The following is a 21,803-nucleotide window of genomic DNA, read 5'->3' on the forward strand; positions in this document are numbered from 1 at the left end:
TTCCACAATGCAGTTTTCCCATAATATTACCGTTTACAGAATATTCTCTATAAAAATCTCAAAAAATTTCAGAAGCTTTAGACTTTTGCGCCATTGCAATTATAGTAGTAGTATGGTAATTCAGGGATATTTTCTTAATCATCATAGAAAGTTCTCATACAAGCAGAAAGAATATGTTTATAACGCCCACTTGAAAAGTTGTTTTTATGAACACCCGAATACGATATGCTATTTCAAGCACCGAAGGCCGTTTTCATTTGATTGATTGAGTGGAGCACAGTTGAATTTGAATAGTTTCGCTTTAATTAACCAGATAATATATTTATATATATAGAATTTGCATGTTGTACACTTATATATATTCCATATATACAAGAAATAGAAACAACATTCCTCTTAACACTACTTCGCAGCTAATTGACTAAAATGTGGTGAGCAGCTCCTCCTGGATGCTATTCGATCGAAGTAGTTGAGTAGGGGTAGGTCCGCCGGCGACCGTGTTCAGGACCTTGGAGGACGTAGCCGAGGCGTTCTTGAGGTCGTGGTACTCGTCGCAGAAGGTCTGGTGGTGGAATGGAGATAGCATTACGCCAAACATGGATTACCTTCATTGCTTACCTTGAGACGGCTGCCCAGGAAGATGGCACGCTCGCGCTTCCTGACCATGTAGTCCGACGACATGAGCCACCTGTGCTCCAAGCAATCCTCGGTGTATGGCCGCTTTCTGAATTTTCAATAGAAAAGTGTACAGAGTCATTGAGATGTACATAGATGAGTATGAGTACTCACGTGGGATGGCGCTTGAAGAGGAGCATGATAAAGCGCGTGGCCTCGGGCGTGACCTCCTTGAAAAGATTCTCGAACCTGTAGCGCACGAAGGAGATGTTTTGCTTGGTCTCGTACTCGTCGGCTCCGCGGAATGGACTGCATCCGGACAGGAGCAAGTAGGTCAGCGCTCCCAGCGACCAGATGTCGCTCTGCGGGAATATGGGCTCGTCGTTGATCATCTCGGGTGGCTGGAAGTCCAGGGAGCCGCAGGGCGTGACCTTCATGCCCAGCTTGTTGACCTTCTTGGCCGATCCGAAGTCGACCAGTTTCACCTGAATAGAGCGCACGGAGGCCATGACCACGTTGTCCGGCTGGATGTTCAGATGGCAGTAGCCACGCCAGTGCAAATACTGGAGGGCATCCAGTAGCTGGGTCACCACAGTGGCCACCATCTGCTCGGAGTACTCGTGCCGGCTGCTGAAGTAGGTCAACACATCGGCGCCCTGCAGCTTCTCCATCACAAAGATGGCAATGGGCACATTCAGCGGCTTGTAGGCACTGAATAGAGCCGGGATCCGTTCGTGGCGAAGCGTTTTAAAGTTATCGAACTCAGCGACAACATTGTCCTCGTTCTCGTCGGTCACCTCCAGGATCTTGGCCACCACCACGGTGTCGGTGGACTTCTGGATGCCCTTTACTATGGTGCTGAACTCGCCACGGGCGATCTCCGAGATGAAGCTGTACTTGTCGCTGACGGAGGAGTCTGTCACCCAGTTAGGCGGTTCCCGCTCGCAGTGGTAGTCGGTGTGGACGCGCTCCTCCTCGGGAACCACTTGATGCCCGTTCTCGGTGAGCTGCTGTAAATGCTTCATGGCCTTGGTGATGTGGATTTTGGGGGCATCTCCGCCCACCGTCGAGGCGCTCACCGGGATGCCCATCTCGCTCCAGCCGATGTGGTTCTTGGAGGCCAAGCGGAACTGGTAGTTGGTATTGGGCTGCAAGTCGTGCAGCAAGTAGAACTCGTGGTCAATGTTGTCCGCCACCGTGGTCCAGGCATCGCAGTTGCTCAGCTTGTACTGCAGACTGTAGCAGAGGACAGTGGAGTGGCCATCGTCGCGAGGCTGCTTCCAACGGAGCAGGATCTCGGTGCCGCTGTTGGCAGAAATCTCGGGCGAGTCGGGGGCATCGGGCAGGGTGGCCACCACAATGCGGCAACGGGCCACAGTTTGGCCCACCTTGTTCCGGGCCACCACCTTGTAGACTCCCACGTCGAAGTGAAGGGCCGGCTCGAAGCGCAGGATGGAGCGTCCGTCCTCGTCGACCGATATCTTGATCCTCTTGCTCTCGGTCAGCACCATGTCGTTCTTGAACCACTGCACACACGGCTTGGGATCTCCCACGGCGAAGCAGTGGATGTGGCTGGGCTGGTTCTCGGTTATGGCAATGGTTTGCGGCTTCTCACGGAAGAACGGCGGGTAGCCCTCCCGCTGGGTCTCGATCATGGCGTCCGCCTCGGTGTACTCATCCAGCCGGGGTCCCAACTCCGTGCGCAGACGTCTGATGGAGTAGGATTCGTTGGCCGCGTACATGCTGATGCGACTACGTGTGCGTTCGTCGTCGATCTCCTCGTCCATGATGTCGGTGAAGCGACGTCTTTCGCGGATCACTGGCAGCTGCTCGAATACATGCCCAATTAGACACATTCACACATGGATCCATTCCCTCTTTACTCACCGACCAATCCACTGAATCGTTCAAAGCAAAGGACGGCGATCGGCGATGGGCCACCTTCATATACTCTCGCAATCTCACCGGGAAGTTGACATCTCGCAATTGCAATAGATAGGTATCCGGTCCGTATTGGTAGCTGGATAGGAAGCAGAGAGCAGTTACGAGATGATACACCTTCAGTTCCAACATATACTTACTGACTCTCCGATTGAATGAGACCCAGTTCGTAGTCGGGATGCAAGTACTTGGAGACCACTTCCTCGCGCTTGGCACGGATCCTCGGCTCCGGCAGGGGCTCCGGGGTGTTCTCCGGCGTGTAGACATGACCCGGGGGATAGACCATCTTGGACGGATGCTGGAAGCAGCCGCTGAGGCGACGCCGGCGGAAGTAGTTCTTGCAGGAGGCGTTGGCATACCAGTCCCTGAAGTGGTCGTAGTAGTTGCGCAGCCGGTCGGTTCCGATCTGGTAGTCGTGGTCGTAGACTGGGCGGTCGAGCATGAAGAACCAGGGGTGCTTCAGGGCGGTCTTCACATCCATGCGTTCCTCGGGACTGTAAAGCAGCAAGCGGCTGATGAAGTCGCGTCCATCGTCCGAAATGTGCGTCCAGATCTCGTCCTTGAAGTCCCAGCGACCCTCGCGAATCTTGGTCAGAGTTTCCCTGTCGTCGATGCCCAGGAATGGATTGTGGCCTCCAAGGAGCACGTAGGTGATCAGGCCGACAGTCCACATGTCGTGGGAGAAATTGACTCCCTCCTTGTTCACCACCTCGGGCGAAACAAACTCGGGCATGCCGTAGTCCAGTGTCGACAGATTGTGCCTGTTGATCTTCCTCGAGAGTCCGAAGTCAGACACCTTGATGATATCACCGCCGACCACGGAGATCAGAAGATCCTTGATCTGCAGTAATGCAAGAAAAGGTCGAGGTGGTTAAACTATGGCACTCTTGCTATGTATGTAGCGTCTCTTACCGTCAGACCCATGTGACCCACTCCCATTTCGTGCATATGCTCCAGGCCCCACAGAGTCTGCCTGATGTAGTGGGCGATGTCTCGCTCCGTGTAATAGTCGCGGCGAAGGAGATTGTCCCTGACCAGCTCTCCGCCGGCGGCCAGTTCCATGATGAGAGTCACACTGCGGTCGGTGTCGTAGGCATCGTATGGACGGATCAGGTTCTTGTGGTTGAACGCGTTCATCATCTCCAGTTCGTTCAGCATGAATGGCCGCAGCTCGGGTCTTCCGTACATGATCTTGGCTGCGTAGTTGTCGCCGGAGGATCGCTCCACGGCGTGGTAGGTGATGCCCTGGGTTCCACGGCCCAGTTCATCCCCGATGTCGTATTTGTCCTGGTAGCGCAGCTGCTTGGAGCGCACGTAGGGATGTCTGCCGTAGGTCTTGTAGATATACTGATCCTCGTTCTCCTCGATGTGCACTGTTACCGAAGTGCTAATGGATCCGGCGATATTCCTGGCACTGATGGAGTACAAGCCGCCGTCCTTAATGATGGAGTCGTGGATAGAGAGCACGTAGATATCCGGGTCATATGAGCTAATCTGTAAGAAGCATTCCAAGGTGAGTTAATATAGAAACTGCCACTAGCTATAACGTTCCCTCCTCTTGTTGTACCTTGATGCGAGAGGAGTCCGCAATCGGCTTCCAGTCCTTGAACCAGTGCACCTCTGGCAGCGGAATGCCCACCAACTTGGCCTCGATCCTTCCATTCTTGCGGGCCATGATAAAGGTCTCATCTGGACGCTTGAGGAACCTGGGATGCTCGGCAATCTCCAGTCTGACGCGCTGCCTAGCCTCCCCGTGTTCGTTTGTGGCCACAGCTTCGTACCAGCCAACATCACGATCCAGCATTCTGGAGGATTACGAGAATCAGATGTTACTATACCCAAAAGTAATCTCTCAAAACACACTTGTTAATGAAGAGCGTGGCCTGTCCGTTGCGAGTGTAGCTCTGGTCGAATCTGCCACCCGATTCTATGAGCATGTCATCGAAGTAGTAGGTCATCTTGGGCTTGGGATAGCCGTAGACGAACCACATCAGCTCGGTGTTGTGATCCTTCACGCCGTAGCTGATGTCCTGTTCGCGCAGCAGGAATCTAAATTGAAGAAAGCTATAGGCACCACAAAACATAGATATACACCAATACGCACTGAGGAGCCTGCGCCAGGCCGTCATGTGGAGGCCTCTCGATGTCAAAGTCCTTGGGAAAGTACGGCGAGGTTTCTGGCCTGAAGTCCGTGCCTGGAGGCAGGTAGGTGTAGGTCTTTGGTGGATCTGGCACCAGTTTTTGCCTGCAAGGAAGGACATTTAGTATGGGAAGTCAAATAACTTTATGCTCACCCACCTGTAGGTTTGGGTATATGGACTGGGATCGCTCACACCGAACTTGTTCTCCACTCGCACCCTAAAGCGATAGTCCCTGAATGGTTCCAGATTACGGATATCACAGGCACAGCTGCGAACTCCCGTCCTTAGAGTCCGCCAATCCCCCTCAGGCAGATCCATCATTTCGATCTGGAGTTCGTCAATGAAAGATAAGTCTTGTTCGTGCGGGTTAGATGCGTCAGCCACTTACCTGGTAGGTGATGGGATAGCGCGGAGTTAATGGCACCGAAGGATTCCACGACAGAAGTAGTCCGCGATCGGTCATTCGTGAAATAATTGGACCCTCCGACAACGGCGGAGGAGCACCAGACTTCTTGTACTTCTTGAAATCGGTGTACTGGTCCTCCAAGGGCTTCTGCTGACTATCGAGAGCTGCAACGGGAGGCTGGTTAATTATAGCTCGGAGAGGATTTATTATAACCTACAGTCGTAGAAGAGCTCAGCGTGGCAGATATCGTCGCCGTACGGATTGAAAATGCGGCAGGAGTAGCGGCCCACGTCGTACTCGGTCACATTCTTGATGGTCAGCCTCAGCAGGCCGTTGGGCTCGATATCGATCAAAAAGCGGTCCGAAGGGAAGAGCTTCTGGTCGTTCTTGAACCACTCGACCTCCGGCTCCGGGTATCCGGTGGCACAGGCCGTGAACTTGGCCACCATTCCCTCGTAGATGTCGCAGTCGCCAATTTTCTTGAGGAACACTGGTGGCTCCGATCGGGAGTGCTTTTTACTGCAAAATAGAAAGGGCTAGCTTGCAGGGATACTTCAGGGGCACAAATGAATACTTACATCTCGTTGACGATGTCGAGGCGTCCTTGGGTAATGTCCTTGCCCTCCCTGTTGCTGGCGATGCACTTGTACACGCCCTGGTCGCCCTTCTCGCAGTTGTTCACAATCAGCATGTGGTGGTCACCGTCGTTCTTGATGCTGTACTTCTCCGACTTGGGGATGGGCTTGTCCTGGAAGTACCACTCCAGATCCGGATAGGGGACTCCGGAAACAGTGACGGGGATCTTGGCGTTGTTGCCGAACACCTGCTGCTGGTCGGATATCTTCTGAGTGAATACCGGTGGCTTGTAGACCTTCCTGACATTGGCGTTACAGGCGGAGGAGTCCTCGCCCAGCGGATTGGCCAGCAGGCAGGTGTAGTTTCCGGAGTCAGCGGCTTCGGCTGGCTTGATGGTCAGCCCAATGTGCTTGCCGTCACAGGTCATCAGGAGGCGCTCGTTGGGAGTCAGGGTTACGCCATCCTTTGACCAAATCACCTCGGGCATGGGGTTCGAAATAAACGGAGCGGAGAGCACCAGCTCCTGACCCTCATCCGCGTTTACATCCCGCAGAGCGGACACAAATTGGGGCGCTTCCTCCGTAGCCGTTTCATCGGCCTTGGGAGCCACGTAAAGCTTGGCCTTGGAGGCGGTCGATCCCTCGGGATTCTGAGCAATCACCTCGTACAATCCAGAGTCACCGGGCGCCGTCTTCTCGATGATAAGGCTTGAACTATTGTCGGGATTCTCCACAATGGCAATGTGGCTGGGATCGGGCTTGATTTCGTGGCCGTTGTGGAACCACTGAAGTTTCGGCTTCGGGTTACCAACCACCTTGATGTCCATCTTCACGGGGAAGCCCTCAATGCTGGACGCATCCTGCAGCTCGGCCACAAACACGGGCTTCGACTCCTTGGGCACAATCTCCACCTTGGACACGCCCTCGATCTCGCCGCCCTTGTTGGCAATGAGGCACTTGTAGACTCCGGCGTCCAATGGCTGTGCAGCATCGATGCTGCATTAGGAATGTCCGAGGATAAGTACCATTCTTAATTCATATTGCTTGTACTCACATCAAGCCAATTTGGCCATTGGGGCTGTTGATAAAGTTGATCTCCGGACTTGGGCGCAGCAGCATGCCATCCTTGTACCACTTGACCTCCGGTGCTGGGAATCCAGTGACCTGGGCTTCCAGCTTCAGGGGCTCGCCGACGACAACGGTCTGGCTGGTGATGGGCTTCAGGAACTTCGGCTGCATCTCCTCAGCTAAAGGTGAGTGTATATATATGAGTGTATGTCCTATTCGAAGTAATTTTCTTTGGAATCTTACGTTTAACGGCCACCGCACACAGAGCCACCTTCTCGCCATGAGGATTGGATATAATCAGCTTGTAGGCTCCAGAATCGTTGGGCTGGCAGCTGTTGATCTCCAGCTTCACCAGGCCATCCGGATTGGTAGAAATCTTAATACTAAATTGGAGGTTTAGCAGAATTCCGAAAATGAAAAGGAAATTAAGTGAATAACTAACTACCTTTCGCTAGGCTTGACTTCATCGCCGTCCTTGAGCCACTGAACAGTGGGAAGGGGGCTTCCGTCCACGCAGCACTCCAGGACCAGAGGTTCACCCTGCAGCACGTCCAGAGCATTGTCCAGCTTTTTCACAAAGCTGGGTGCGAGTGACAGCAGAGCCAACTTGAAGGGCGCTTTGGTCACTCCGATTTCATTGGTGGCCACACAGGTGTACTGGGGAGTTGAATCCATTAGCTAGCTCATTAGGTCACCAATCGAGTGAAGTCTTACCGCTCCCACATCGTTTTCTCTGAAGGATTTGATGTCCAGCACACTTTCGATTTGGTCGGATCCCTTCTTGGTGTCCTCCTTGGCGTACAGCTTATCCTTGCCAGGCTTGTTGATGGCTTCATAGTTGATGGGTTTGTCGTCCTTGAACCACTCAATTGTGGGCAGTGGAACACCGTGCACCAGAACCTTCGTGGAAACGGGTCTGTAGTCGTGGATGCTCTGGCTCTCGGGCTGCACAATGAAAGTGGGTTTCTCCACTGCGAAAGAATAGATTATGAATCAAGCGGCTTAAAGATTCCACTCCAGGGATGAGTCCATACCCAGCACCGCCAAGTTAAAGTCCACGGCGGCTCGTCCCTCGCTGTTGGTGGCCGTGATGGTGTACTTGCCATCCTCGCTGGGTGAGACAGACTGGAACACCAGGCGGTACTTATCGGCGTCCACATCCGCGATGACCTCGCAGTTCTCATGGTTGCAGAGGTTCTCGTTGCCACGAGTCCAGGAAACCTTTGGCTTCGGATTGGCCTGGACCAGAGCTTCGAAGCAAATGGTGTCGCCGGGCAGACACTTGGTGTCGTTCAGGCCAGAGATCTCCGGCTTGGCCAGCACATCGATCCAGCCGCTGGTGACCAGCTCGCCGTACTTATTCTTCACCTTTAGTTCATAGCGTCCGGAGTCCTTGATCTCAGCTGCAATTTAATCAGTTATATAAATGCCTAACGATAGCTTTAGTGCAGCTATTACCTTCCAAGATGTTCAGAGTGCAGGTGTACTGAACCAATCCGTTCTCTGCGTCCTTCTTGTCCACCTTCAGCTTGACGTTATTGGTCTCCACGACGGGCTGACCATCCTTGAGCAGGACGATTTCAGGGGCGGGATCAGCGGTGAACACAACCGGTTCGCAGACCTTGTCGCCCTTGTTGACCTTAATGTCCTTCAGTCCAGGACCTTGGGTCAGAATGGGCTTGCGATATTCAGCGATGCCTACAAAACAGGATGAATTAAGGAAAGGAAGGTAATAGAATTGAGAAAGTCCTTTTACCCGACAGAGAAAGTTCTCCCTGGTGCGACTTCTCGCCAACCTTGTTCTGCACGACCACCTTGTATTCTCCGGCGTCCACCAGATCCAGGGACTGCACCTCCAGCTTGTAGTGGTCCTAAAGGATTGCAGTATATGAAGTAGATCAAGAGTTGAAATATCTGGTTAGAAACAAACCCCATCGACGGTGATAGCGGTGTGCTTGTCCGGAGTGATGGGCTTTCCCTCGTGGTACCAAATCGCTTCCGGCTTGGGAATGCCCGTGGCGATGACTTCGTACTTGAGGGGCACACTTTCGTAGCTGTGCTGCTGGAAGACATCGACGTGGACGATTTCGGGAACGGCTATAAGGCAAGACTGGTATCAGGATCTGTGTGTATCTCAGAGGAGTGCGCTATTAGATTTCTGTACATGGTGCATAGATCATTCGTAGGATTAGTTTCGGCAGTGCAGCACTTACAACATCCTCAGTAACTGGTATCTTACAGGTCAGATAGGAGCGCAACAGGACCTACTGACTACCTAACCACCATATGATCGTAGTTCATTATGGATGTGAGATATCTTATGGCATGAGCATTCAGCTGTCAAGTGAAAAAGTTCAACGTAGATTGAGAAACTCAAGGATCGGTTTTTAGTTCCCCAATCGTCGTGCAATTAATAATCAGTCCACTTAGTTACTAATTCATTCACATATTCGCGTTTCTTACACTTTGTTAGAGGCTGTCGTTTGATTTATATTCTCTGTACACTTTAAGTTAGGTGGTTGTGTTAAATGTGACATGAAATGATTTTTTTATTCATGATGATATTTACAATGGGCGTGCATATGAAATTGTTTATTTGTCATTTCAGGGTTAATTCGTTTATATTTAGAATTATTTCGATTCGTTCTCATTCATGGCATTCCCCGAGTATTTTTAGTGGTGCTTATAGTGATGCATTGGAAATGGTTTCGTTTACCCCCTTCTTCAGGCTCTTCGGTGGTCGCAATCAAAGTCTTTGTTACGGTCTGTTCCAGAGACAAAGCCTCGCTGGCTGCATCAGTATTTCATATTGGAGACAGGAGATTAGGTTTAATGACAAAATTCGGGTGTCGGGAAATACATATGGTTATCACTCCCTTTCGCCTATAGCCCTTGTTCCCTTTCCCTTGCTGGAGAATCCCGTGGATCTTCGAAAAAGTATACTCACTTAGAACGGCCACCTTGCACGTCGAGGTGGTCTCGCCGATGAAGTTGGTGGCCTTCATCTCATAGGTGCCCGCATCCTCGGTCCTGGCCAGATTCAAGGTGAGATAGTAGTTCTCGATGCGCTGGGTGTCCCGAGAGATTTTGATGCGCGCATCTTCATAGATTTCATGGCCATCCTTGAACCTGGATACAACCGCAGGTTACTTAAGCCTCAAAATAGGATTGCCCATTTGCTTACCATTTAATTTTGGCCTCCGGTTCACTGTACACTTCCACCTCCAAGGTGAAGGACTTGCCCTCCTGAACCTCGACGTTCTTGAGTCCGCGTTTAACCTTGGGTTTGCCTGGAATTGAAGTAGAGATTAGATGCATAGGGTATAGGTGGTTCCCACTACTCACAGTTGACGGTCACCACGCAGTTGTCCTCCAGTTTTCCGTAGTCATTCATGATCTTGCAGGTGTAGTTGCCCTGCATGTTGGTGGCCACCTGGTTCATGATCAGCTTGAAGTCATTGCCCTCCTCCACGTGACGGAAGTCGTTCCTCTTCTCGTCGATCTCGATGCCATCGATGTACCACTTGGCATGCGGCCGCGGATAGGCATCCACACCCACCACGAGCTCCACATTGGAGTCGCCCTCGGCCACAGTGATGTTCTTCAGTTTATGAGTAAACTCTGGAGCGCACTTGATGAGCAGCTGGGTGGAACTGGTGGCCGATCCGTGCTCATTGGTGGCCTTCACGGTGTACTTTCCAGCATCCACACGGGTGGCTCCGGTTATCTTCAGGGTGTAGGCATTGCCGTCGGTGCTAACCGAGTACTTGGAGTCGGTTATCTTGATCTCGGTCTCGTCGTGGTACCAAGTCAGCTTGGCCTCCGGATAGGCATCGATGCGCACCGTCATCTGGACGTTCTCCTTCTCCCCGTGGATGTACTCGCTCTCGAAGTTCTTCACAATCACCGGCTTCGACTTCACCGTGCAGCTCCAGTACTCCGAGGTCTGGCTAAGATCGTTAGTGGCCTTGATGGAGTAGTTGCCCGCCTGGGACAGCTTGATTTCCTTCACCTCGACAACGACCTTCTCCAGACTCTTGCCAATGGAACTCGAGGAGATCTTGACGTTGCTCTCGGCGGTCACGTCCTTGCCATTGTTCGTCACCTGGACGGTGGGTTGTGGGAAACCCTCCACTTCGATTTCCATCTTGATGGTCTCACCGGCCGAGCAAGTGATGTCCGTGATTTTCTTGATTTTGGGAGGAGCTTAATGGGATTTTAAGATTAGTACGCCGCTTATAATTGCAATGAGCTTTAAAAATAATACAAATAAAGCCATACCAACGGACTTTCCCTTGGGGTTGACTAAGTAATTACCTTTCACTACCAAGTTAATGGACGACTCGTCCTGGCCCAGTTCATTGATGGCCTCAATGGTGTATACTCCGGCGTCGACGGTGTCCACGTTCTTGATCACCAGCGACATGCTCTCCTCATCCTCGTACATGAACTTGTGCCTGTCGTCCACCTGGATGACCTCACCGTCGTGCTTCCACTGCACCGCCGGCTTGGGGAAGCCCTTGCACTGGAGCTCCAGGATGGCCGAGCCGCCGATGCTTGCGTTAGCCTCGCGGTGCTCGATCACCAGGGTGGGCTTCTCGGGCTCCCGGTTTAGGGTCTGGATGGCACCCTGAACCGAGAGCTCGGCACTGCACGAGATGTTGCCGGTGGACGTTTGGGCCACGCAGGTGTAGATGCCCGCATCCTCGGGCTTCACGTGTTGAAAGACCAGGGCCAGGGAGTCCTCGTCCTCGCCGAAGAGCACCTTGAACCGCTCCTCGGGATCGAACTCCTCGCCGTTACGTTTCCATTGGAAGACTGGCTTCTCGCCAGCCGGCAGAATTTGGCCGCTTAATGCGCCAAATGGATTTTTATCCTCTGTTGAAGTTACGAAATTTTAATTACCAGACATTTCTTGGACTACCTGAACTTTACTCACCCACTGTGGTGGCGATAGCCTCGCAGTTAGCTTCACCATGCTTATTGGTGGCCTTGCAGGAGTAGGTTCCTGCGTCGGTCTTCTGCACGTCGGCAATCACGAGCTCATAGAAACCCAGATAATCCTTGTCCCGAATAATTTGGATCCTGTCATTGGTTTCGAGTATCTCCTTTTCATCCTTGTAGCTGCAGAGGAATACGGAAAAACATTTCATTTATAGCCCAATTTAAAGGTAAGTTTCAAACTCACAATTTCACGCGAGGCTTGGGATCCCCTATAATCTTGACCATGAAACGGAAGAGAGTGTTCTCGATCATCTCGGCATCTTTCAAGCTAACCAGGAAGGCTGGCTCCGTATTGGTTTTGGTTTCATCATGACCAGGAGCTGCACGGGAAATGGGCTAGTCATGGGCTTCAAACGCTCCCTAAGTCTACTCTTACCTTGACCAACCGCCAGTTGTGCCGACACAGTCGTCGTTTCGGATGCAGACTGGGCCCGAATGGTGTAGGTACCCGCATCGGTCTCACTGGTACCAGTTCGAAAAATCATTTAAGTCACTTAAATTGAATTAAACAACGAAGGCACCTACCTGCAGTTCTTGATGTCCAGCCGATAGGAGTTCATGGGAGCGGCAGTCTGGGTGATTCTGTCAGCCAAACGATCCTCCAGGGGCTTGTTGTCCTTCAGCCAAGTAACCAAACCAGGCTGATCCTTGAACTGGATCTCAAAGTGGGCAGTCTCTCCAGCTAACCGAGCAGTAAACTTAATCGCTTAAAACCACATCCTTGAACATGCATGTGCGATCAACTCACGTTCCACTTGCACGCTCTTCAGCATCTTCACCACGACTGGCTTGTCGACTGAGCGCAGGGGTCGATCCTCTTGGAGACGGGACGATGACCGGATTCCGGCACGCGATTCTGCCACAGAGTAGGAGGCACGGCTCTCGGCTCGGCTTTCGGCGCGGCTTGCAGCACGGCTCTCAGTGCGTCCGGTGGCCAGCAGAGACGAACGGGCTTCGACCTTGTCGACGGAACTCCGATCCCGCCTGGAGCTTATGCCATACTGCGATCGCTCGGCGGTGCTGTCATAGGAGGTTCCCCGGTCGTAGTCCCGAGTTTTGGCTTTACGGATGGCCAGCAGAGTCGGAAAAGTTTATTAGAAGTTGACCAAAGCTGAATATTCAATTTTAGACAGAGGCGTTCCTGAAATCTCGAGATCCAGAGATTCCAAGAACCCCTCGTTGACAACCAATTCTCATTCTAAACAGGAACTTGCAAGGATGGTATAGACTTGGGATTCAATGTGGGAAAACAGGTAGACACATAAAGTGTTATTTGTAAAGAAAACAACGCGTGTAAACAATGAAGAGTAACATGTGAAGAATAGTTTAAACAAAGTTATTTACGATTAACTAAACGGATTTATGTGTAGATGATAGAAGTGAATCACATGAAGTACACCGATGTGTAGGCTGACTGGTCTTGCAAAAAGTTGATGGATAGTTTCGACACATCAAAGATCCCAGATCCCAGACATTGAGTTTAACTGGCTTTACAACGCACATTCAACACGGTCATCAGAGGATGGATTCCACTAACCCATCCATACATTTGCATGTTAACTACTCCGGACCGATGGGTCAGATCGGTCGGTCGTGACAACTTACTTTCATAGCGACGTGTTGAAGCCCTCGAGTAGCCAGAATAATAATCATCCATACCACCGACGCTTTGGCCCCTGGCTTCGAAATCGGCACTTGGCTCTCTGAAATCGTCAGCAATAGACTCGGTATAGTCGCCTTCAAGTTCAAAGATATTAACGGGCTCCTCAACGATCTCGTAAATGGGACGTTTCTTAACGGGCGGGGTGAAAATGTGCAGGAAGTCGCGGGCCTTGGCCTTCTGCACAGTGTCTTGGGCATAGTTGGTGGAGTCCTTCGACTTGAGCACCGTGCTCTTGATGCTGCGGATCTTCTGCTTGGCATTGCGAAGCGATGTGTCCGAGGAGGCCGCATCATAGATGCCCTCGAAGAAGTTCTGCGTCTTCTGCTCTAGACTCTCAGTATGGACTAGGACGCGCTTGATGGTGGGCGGCGGCGGAGGCGGTGGCGAGGGGGGGCGTGCCTTGACTATTAGTATCTCGACGGTGGTCTCGTAAGCGATTAGTGGAAGCGGTTGGAAGAAGCCGGGCATGCGCGTGAAGTTGGGTGGAATGGGCGGCGGCGGGGGACCAGACTGCTGCAGGTGCTGGTTGGCCCCGCTGCGATCGCCGGCGATGTTGGCTAGCCGGTTATTCCAGATGGTTAGTGAAGCGTGGTCGGTTATGTTGGCGGAGTAGCCCTGCTGGCGGCCCTGCGATCCACCCGCGGGAGCGGTGTCCCCGTCCCGGAGCGACTCGCTGTAGCCCACAATGTCTTTCAGCTCGATGGGCTTGTGCTTGGTTACCACAGGGTTTTCGCATTCTACGGGTCGGTATACTTGGATCTTTGGAATCGAACATGGTGACGGTTCTCGCTCGAGAGCTTCGGCTTGCTTACCCTCTAGGGAGCTCTCTTCTATGATTACTATCTCCTCTCTGATCTCACTTGACTGGCCTGATTCGACTACAGTTGACCTGGTTTCGGTTAGAGACTCACGAATCTCTGTCGCGACTGAAGCTTCGACTTCCTTGGAATGTGAAGCTAACGAGGGCAGTTCTTGTCGGACTTTCTTGACAGGAGAGGGAGCTTTGACAGGCTCAGGATGCGAAGGAGTTACCTCCTTAGCAGGAGAAGCAACCTCTTTTACTGGTGAAGTAACCACTTGCGGTTGTGGTGGAGGAGTCTTTACCTTCGCAGGAGTAATCTCCTTCGGAGGTGGTGGGGAAGACACGACCTTCACTGGAGTAACCTCCTTCACTTGAGCTTGTGGCGGAGGAGGTGGAGATACCACTTTACGGACTTCCGAGATAGATTTGACCTGGGAGCTAGTGATCTCCACAGATTCGGTCTTGCTGGTGACGGACTTGGAGGACTGCTGCTTCTTGTACAGCTCAATGGCCTCCTGTTCTAGCTTCAGCAGCTCCTGCTGCTCGTGCTGAAGGCGCTCCTTGGTCTCCTTGCTCAGGAAGTAGTTCTCTGCCACGTCAGAGGGTCGGACACTGAGATTCGGATCGTGGGCCTCGGCCCGTTGCGGAAGATGGAGGATTAGCTCGCTTTCGGAAGCGATCTGGGACGCGTCGACCTTCAGGTCGTCGGCGTTGTGCTCTTGCAAGGTGACGTCCTGGTTGATGTGGCTAGAGATCTCGTTGAACCAGGTCAAGTGAGCCTCTGGGCCGTGTGGCTTAATGTCAATGGGTAGGAACGAGTTGGCCTCCGGCGCCTTCAGACTCAAGTGGATCTGCTTCTCGTCGCCCTTGAGCTCGATGTTGCAGAGGGGCAGCTTCACGATGTTCTGCAGTATGAACACGGATCGGTTCTCGGATATCTTGCGCACCTTGGTCACCAGAATGCGCGACTTGAACAGGAAGCAGTAGCGCTCGTGCGCCTTGCCCTCCTTGTCGACCACGTTGCACCAGGCGTGGAGGAGCAGGCGGCCCAACTTGTAGATGTTACCGCGACAGCCCTCGATGCTGGAAAGAAACCTATTGTCGTACGCTCTACTCGGCACACTAAGCATTAACTCTAAGGCCCTCTCCAAGTCTTTAACGTTCTCTTTCAAGCTTAGCGAGTACTTAATGAAGTCCTGCGAAAACAAACATTATCAAGGGCTTTAGCAACTTGGCGATCAAGCGAGGCACGGGGATGAGCTTAACTAAGATCGGAGCGGACTAGCACTAAACACTAGGCACTAGACACTAAACACGGGTGTACGGATATGTCGGCAAACCTTGAACAGAAGCTGGTAGTCGTTTATCCGCTGGATGGGGAGCTTGAGATGTTCTGCCAGAGATTTGTCGTCTCCGAGTTGTTTCGAAAGTTCCTGCAAGGTAAGAACAGGTGCTTTAGTATGGATGCTCCACGGTCAGATGCTGCAAGGTCACTGGACTATGTGTATATTCCCCCTTCCCGAAAGTTCCAAATGAAATGAAACAACCAATCTTCTGGTGGGTCGCGACTTGGTGGTTTTCTGCATCCGTTTGTGGCTGCTTCTTAACACCACCCACCGCCCACCGCCCACCGCCTGGCGAGCATATACATTCTCGATCCCTCTCTCGTTTGGGGTTATTTTTGGAACGATGTTTAAAAATTTATCACTTGTTGCAAAAACGGATACGTGTGCGTGCGTCGGTGAATGATTGTCTATATGTATGCTTGTACTCGCTTTGGAAGGCTATACGCGTGTGTGTATGTATGCACGTATGTGTATAATGAATACTGGTACTGAAATGTTTGTTCGTTTTTTATTCACTCTGCGAGAATGAATGAGCTGGGTGCTCAGTTCATATTCATATGCTCGTATTCACCAACCACGAATATTCACTGCTGAACCAATTTCGAAATGAATTTCATTAAAGTCAATGTTACAATATTTTCGCCAGTATATATATTTAAACACTTTTAGATCTGAGGTCGGAATATGTGGGCTGAGGAAAAATTGTTCGCATGCATATATTTATAAATGTATACGTATTGGCGTATCTTTTAATAAATACACTCTCGCACAGTAAAATTTCGGAAATGTTGCATAACGGGCGAAAAGTCACAAGTATTCACGGATCGATTCGAAAATGATTTATTTTCCAGCAACTCAATTGATCGGCTGCGGAGTTCCCCCACGTCAGGTGGATTCAGCCGAGTGGCTTGCACAGATCCAACGATTTCACTGAGTGGAGGGGATTGCTATCCGCATGTAGTGCAGATTTCGAAGTGGGGGGACTAGGTGGAGATGGGTCCAGTTAGAGGGTCCAAACTTGAAGTACCTTAGGCGAAACGGTTACGTATATGAGTAATTAGCACGACACGACCGCGAACACTACTCGGAAGCAACTGAAAACTGCAAAAGCTTTGGATTCGAAAGCGTCTGCCTTTAAAAATAAACCGATTCTCGCACACAGCGCACGCATAATATTCGAAGACGATTCCACACTTGCTCAGCCTCGCAGTTTTTTCAATTCTCAATTGCTTTTGATTTCTGGCCACAATTGCAATAGTCGGGCATTGGTTCGGCATTCGACTTGGCAGAATGAAAAGGGGAGAGCAGTCTGGATACCCTGGATAGCCCTGGATACTCGATACTCACTTGGAAGTACTTCTTGGCATCGGGACTGGAGCCCAGGTAGTCCTGGGCCAATGGCTCGTTCTGGCAGTACACCACATGCTTGTCGAAGTCCCGCTCCAGGCGCAGGAAGGTCTTGGCCACCATGTTCGGCTGGTTGCTGTAGCACTTGAGGCCCTCCTTCAGCACGCTAGAAACCCAAGTGTTAGCTTCGTGTACTCCAGTTCACCCGATCTGCGTCTTACTTGTTGTGAAACTCGGCGATTTGTAGGAAGTTGCAGAATATGATGTCCTTGTTGTCCCGCACGGAGCGCGGCACCACCGGCTTGTCGATGCCCTTGATGTACTTCTCCACCACGTGGAGCAGATCCCTGGAGAACTCCTCCTCGGTTTCTACCAGCTCCCTGAGAATGGTTCTACAACGGCCATTACAACTAGTATCTACTGTCCAACTGGATGGAGTGAGTTGAAGTCCTTACAGTTTCCTGAACTCCGCATCGCCGCTCTCCTTGCCATTCGAACTGCTCATGGTGGGATTGAACTCTAGTATCTCGATGGGCACCCAGCCTTCCTTGGGGGAGTCCCCGCTATCGAACATTCGCACAAAGCATCTGGAAAACTCACCCACTAGAGTACCGTACCACTTCTCGATTAACGCTATCGCTCACCTTGACTTTTCGGATGCCTTCGAACTTATCAGTTCGACCAGATCCCCGCGAGAAACGCTGATCTCGTCCGTGGCCAGCGACTGAGCCTGATAGTCCCGACTCACAAACACGATATCCGCCACCTGCTGGGTAGAACCGATATCTTAAGTACGAACTTTCTTTTTATAAGGTACTCCCTTGGGTCACACACATTCCTATCACCCATTTCGATACTTTAACACTGATATATCCCAAATAGATCGTTATTTTCGATGAGTTTATAGGGTTTATGCAATTGGTGCGATATCGATTTGATCTTTTGACGCGTTCGACTTCGCTGTTTCACAAACAAAAGTGGCTGAGCAATATTTAGCCCGCTAGCTGAAAGTCTATTTTGCGTTGACATAGACACGCGGGCTCGGCTATTTATTCCGATGTCCAATTTTACTGAGTGCAAAGCTTGTGCAGCCGAATCAGCTGATCCCCCGATTCGCTCCCTCGAACAGGGCTCTTCACTTCGGGCCAATGATCCGAGACCACAGTGGAACCACAGTGGCCAAGATGGACGCTCACCCACTTCGCACCAAAGGTGGCTTTCACTTGCGAGAGGAAATATCTTAGCACCGAGTATAAGATACTATTGGATGGTCCTGCGGTTTTAAGGTCACTAGTATCATCCATCATCTTGATGCACTCAAACTAAACAAACAGGACGCACATATTCGTCACTAGCTGGTTAACCAGTTATGATCTTGTTACACATTCACAGTTCCAAGTGGGAAAGATCCATTGACTAAGTGCTATTTCCCAGCAAGGACGTCCACTGTAGCTTTTGCTCACAAAATGTATGTACATCTGGTTGCCCAGAAGTATTAATAAGTAAATTTGGCACATGTTCATAGAGACCGATCTATAGTGTATTTTCCGGACACGCATAACTTACGGCATCCATTCCGGCTGATTTGAATATTAAGACTTCGTATCACTCGATTAACTCGACTTCACACACACTTGATTAACTCACGCACACTGGCATGAATTCGAAAATGTATTGCATAACTTATTACTGGGGCGATTTCGTTTCGAATTTTCAATGCACTACTTGCACTGGATTTGAGGCATTATCGGCACTAGCCCAGTATCGAAAACCACGGAAACTAGTCACTCTCGAGTTCGCTTGTCATAACTGAAAAGTCGGGGAATTTTCCGAATTTTCAGGCCGATTCAAAAGTGGAATAGGTTTAAATTTAAACTGCGGTCGCGTGAGAAATATTGGCTACTGCGTGCGGATACCAATGATTCTAACTGCATCCCGACAACTGTACGACTGATCGATATTCGCCGATCACAACAAAAGCTCCCCTCGAACATCGTTTCACAATTTAAAAATAATGCACATGCACCTCGCACTCGCCATCCGCATCCCCATCGGTATCTGCGAATGCATCTGCATCTGCATTTGCATCTGCATGTGCATAGCCATGTGCTTAGATGCCGAAAGTTTATGGCTGTCAGAGGAGTGCGCATAGATTTCGGCACCCAGAGTGCGCCAGCATACATATTTAATTAAGTACTATAATATATGCGCGGGCACGAAGTTATTTATACGGCCCCATACGTTATTCGCAATGTTTATGGTCTGAAATATTGGCTTGTTTAATTAATTTGCAACTGCACTTCCTCCTGTCACCTGAAATGAATTCATAAATGAGGGGAAATGAGGGTCTACAAAGTTGAGATTAGTCACCAATTAGAGCAACCCGAAAGGGGTAGTTAGTAACACCTCCCTCAACTGGGTATTTATGCCAATGCTAGACTAGAGCTTTCCCCTTAGGAGCTTCGTTACTTACTAGAAGCATCTTAATCTATTCTAGACACAGATTACAGATTACTACTAGCCCGCGAAGCCTAAAACTAGGCAACCCGAATGAAACATCCACGCAGCTTCTAGGGACTAATAATGGGTTTAATAATAGCAATAGGTAATAAGTTATGGTAATCAGTGCACTCAGTGGTAGCCAACAGTTTCCCTGGGCAGAAAGACGCAGGCTATGGAGGCCAGCAGGCCCACGATTGCGTACGTGGACATGGCCTGAATCCTGGACGAGTCCATCAGCACCTGCGCCACGAATGGGGTCAGCATGGCGCCGAGTCTGGCCAGCACGGAACAGCCCGAAACTCCGACGGATCTCAGGGCTGCGGGATATATTTCCGGGGTGTACACATAGATTGCCTGGAAGATGCCGGATATCGTGCCGCGCGCAATGAAGAGGGTCACGGAAGTGGAGAAGCGACTAGGATTGGAGGATTGGATTGATTATCAGTGTATCAGTTGAGTGTGCACCACTACTACCTTTCCACCGACATCAGCACCAGGGTGCACAGAACCAGCGCCAGGTACTGCAGGACAATGGTGTTCTTCTTGCCAAACAGCTTGACCACCTTGATGGTCAGCAGTATTCCAGGAAACTCGGACAGGGTGATCCACAGCAGGTCCATAAAGTCGGAGGTCATGAAGGTGACGCACTCATTGGAATGGCTCTCCTTGTTCCTGGCCACCAGCAGCTCGGTCGTGACCAGCACCAGGCCGTAGTAGCAAAAGGCCGAGGCCAGCCAGAGGAACCACAGCAGGATGGTGGTCCTGTACAGGCTCGGGCTGAGCAGGGATCTGAAGCTCTCCGCGCAACTGGGCTCGTCGTCGGCCATCAGCCGACCCATCAGCATGTGGCGCTTGTTGTTGTGAGCTATCTGCAATCGAAGGTTTTTAGATTCACAAACACTCCAGAAAGTTGCCACTCACCTGTTCCAGAACCTTGATGGCCTTGTCATTGTGCCCGTTGTAGGAGTAATAGCGAGCCGATTCGCTGAGCCACTGCAGTGGGTTAAATTGGATTAGGGAGATTTCGGAAGGGAGCAAGGGATACCTACCGGTGATAGGATGGTAAAAATGAGAAGGGGTGTAGCCGAAAGAGCCAAGAGACCCCGCCATCCGTAATAGGGGTAGACAACCAGTGCTAGGACCACTTCAAAGCAAGCTCCCAGAGCCCAGAAGCACTGAAACCAGTTCAATATGTTCAATAAAGGTTTAGCACACGGGGGCACGTACTCACGTCCATCAATACGACGCACTTTCCCTTGTGCTTGGTGGGCAGAAACTCCGCGTACAAGGTAACTCTTTTGGGTTAAAGAAAGTTTTAGGTGGAGAGGTAGCTCCTAGCCCATGGAATTACTCACGACTGTGGAACGCAGCCGATGGCGAAACCGACGAGACCCCTTAGGGTCAGGAGCCAGGCGTAACTGGGAGCCACCGAGCTGAGAATGCTGTACAGCACCAGCAGTACTCCAAACAAAGTGAGGGCCTGAAATGGTGGCATTAGAGTAGCTATTAGCGTTGATTACCAGCCAGCCTTACCGACTTCCGGCCATATCTGTTGCTCAGCTGTGTCCAAAAACTGGAACTCAACATCATGCCCAGGAACACCACGGTTGTGACGGATGCCTGCTGGAACTTGGTGACATTCCACTCGCAGAACAGAGCCGGGCCCAAGATGCTGAGAATGGCCATTTCCATGGAGTCGGACATCCAGCACAGCCCCACCAAGAGCGACAGCTTGACGTGAAACCATCCGAAACCGAAGGCATTGATCGCCTGCTGAACAGTGTAGGTATCTGTGAAAGGTGTACTTGTTACCCGAAATGTGTGAAATTCCTCTTCGGACCACTTACCATCCGGATTTATAGACACCGTCTTCAGCTCCAAAGTGGATGAGTGCACATCCCGTAGGGCGAGGTTTCCGGGAGATGGAAGCGCCGCTGGCTCGTTGTTCAAATAGTACATCTTGAATCTTGAATCTAGAATCACTTAGGAAAGTAACTAGGTCACTGAGCTGCACCTTCTTGGTTAATATTACAATCCAAACATATCAAATATCACATTTTTAACCCGCGATTTCGATTACATCATGTTATTTATGATTTTATTATGCATTAGCATAAATTACCTTCCTCAACCGCGAAGAAAGTTGTTCCCGACTTTAAGACTGTGATTTATTTCTTCGAATGCAGATACACAGAGATTCATCCATTATATTCGAACATATTCGAATTTGCGATCTTTAAGTTGTTAATTCTGATTAGGAAACACACAAATAGTTTAAGCCACGGCACAAACAACAACTTTCTTTCAAGCACTTTCTTTTAGCCAGTGAGAAACTGAGAATCGGAATGCAATGTAAACAACTCGCATACTACACTACCAATTCTCAAAAACTG

At 50.7% G+C, this 21,803-nt stretch overlaps 2 protein-coding genes across 11 annotated transcripts; both read right to left on the reverse strand.

Moving 5' to 3' along the window:
- Positions 1–280: 280 nt before the first annotated feature.
- Positions 281–18,841, reverse strand: LOC6615831 (obscurin). 9 transcript variants are annotated; one of them, XM_032714353.1, is made up of 38 exons: positions 18,475–18,841; positions 17,553–17,674; positions 17,364–17,495; positions 17,130–17,300; positions 16,909–17,074; positions 15,556–15,648; positions 13,356–15,411; positions 12,499–12,810; positions 12,276–12,432; positions 12,127–12,212; positions 11,935–12,070; positions 11,686–11,870; positions 11,064–11,624; positions 10,092–10,952; positions 9,931–10,036; positions 9,694–9,875; positions 9,463–9,537; positions 8,677–8,843; positions 8,503–8,617; positions 8,205–8,444; positions 7,781–8,149; positions 7,461–7,717; positions 7,192–7,403; positions 6,990–7,129; positions 6,733–6,925; positions 5,682–6,674; positions 5,321–5,622; positions 5,086–5,267; positions 4,855–5,024; positions 4,661–4,801; positions 4,420–4,605; positions 4,124–4,361; positions 3,469–4,050; positions 2,697–3,397; positions 2,503–2,635; positions 790–2,441; positions 619–724; positions 422–562 (listed from the first exon to the last, which is right to left on the reverse strand). In XM_032714353.1, the coding sequence occupies exons 1-38, from the start codon at positions 18,481–18,483 to the stop codon at positions 422–424; spliced, it is 12,630 nt and encodes a 4,209-aa protein (XP_032570244.1). In that variant the 5' UTR covers positions 18,484–18,841. The 9 variants fall into 9 exon arrangements, with proteins under 9 accessions (XP_032570242.1, XP_032570244.1, XP_032570243.1 ...); XM_032714352.1 differs by having other exon boundaries at positions 17,553–17,677; XM_032714351.1 differs by lacking the exon at positions 18,475–18,841 and having other exon boundaries at positions 281–562; positions 17,553–17,655.
- Positions 18,842–19,476: 635 nt separating this feature from the next.
- LOC6615832 (synaptic vesicle 2-related protein) lies at positions 19,477–21,754 on the reverse strand. 2 transcript variants are annotated; one of them, XM_002040166.2, is made up of 9 exons: positions 21,533–21,754; positions 21,258–21,383; positions 20,944–21,200; positions 20,766–20,890; positions 20,642–20,705; positions 20,460–20,585; positions 20,332–20,403; positions 19,885–20,279; positions 19,477–19,825 (listed from the first exon to the last, which is right to left on the reverse strand). In XM_002040166.2, exons 2-9 carry the CDS (start codon positions 21,367–21,369, stop codon positions 19,540–19,542), a joined length of 1,437 nt encoding a protein of 478 aa, XP_002040202.1. In that variant the 5' UTR covers positions 21,370–21,383; positions 21,533–21,754; the 3' UTR covers positions 19,477–19,539. The 2 variants fall into 2 exon arrangements, with proteins under 2 accessions (XP_002040202.1, XP_032572496.1); XM_032716605.1 differs by having other exon boundaries at positions 21,258–21,392.
- Between the last annotated feature and the right edge of the window lie 49 nt (positions 21,755–21,803).

The sequence above is a fragment of the Drosophila sechellia genome, chromosome 2R, assembly GCF_004382195.2.
Source record: "Drosophila sechellia strain sech25 chromosome 2R, ASM438219v1, whole genome shotgun sequence".
NCBI classification, from domain to species: Eukaryota; Metazoa; Arthropoda; class Insecta; order Diptera; family Drosophilidae; genus Drosophila; species Drosophila sechellia.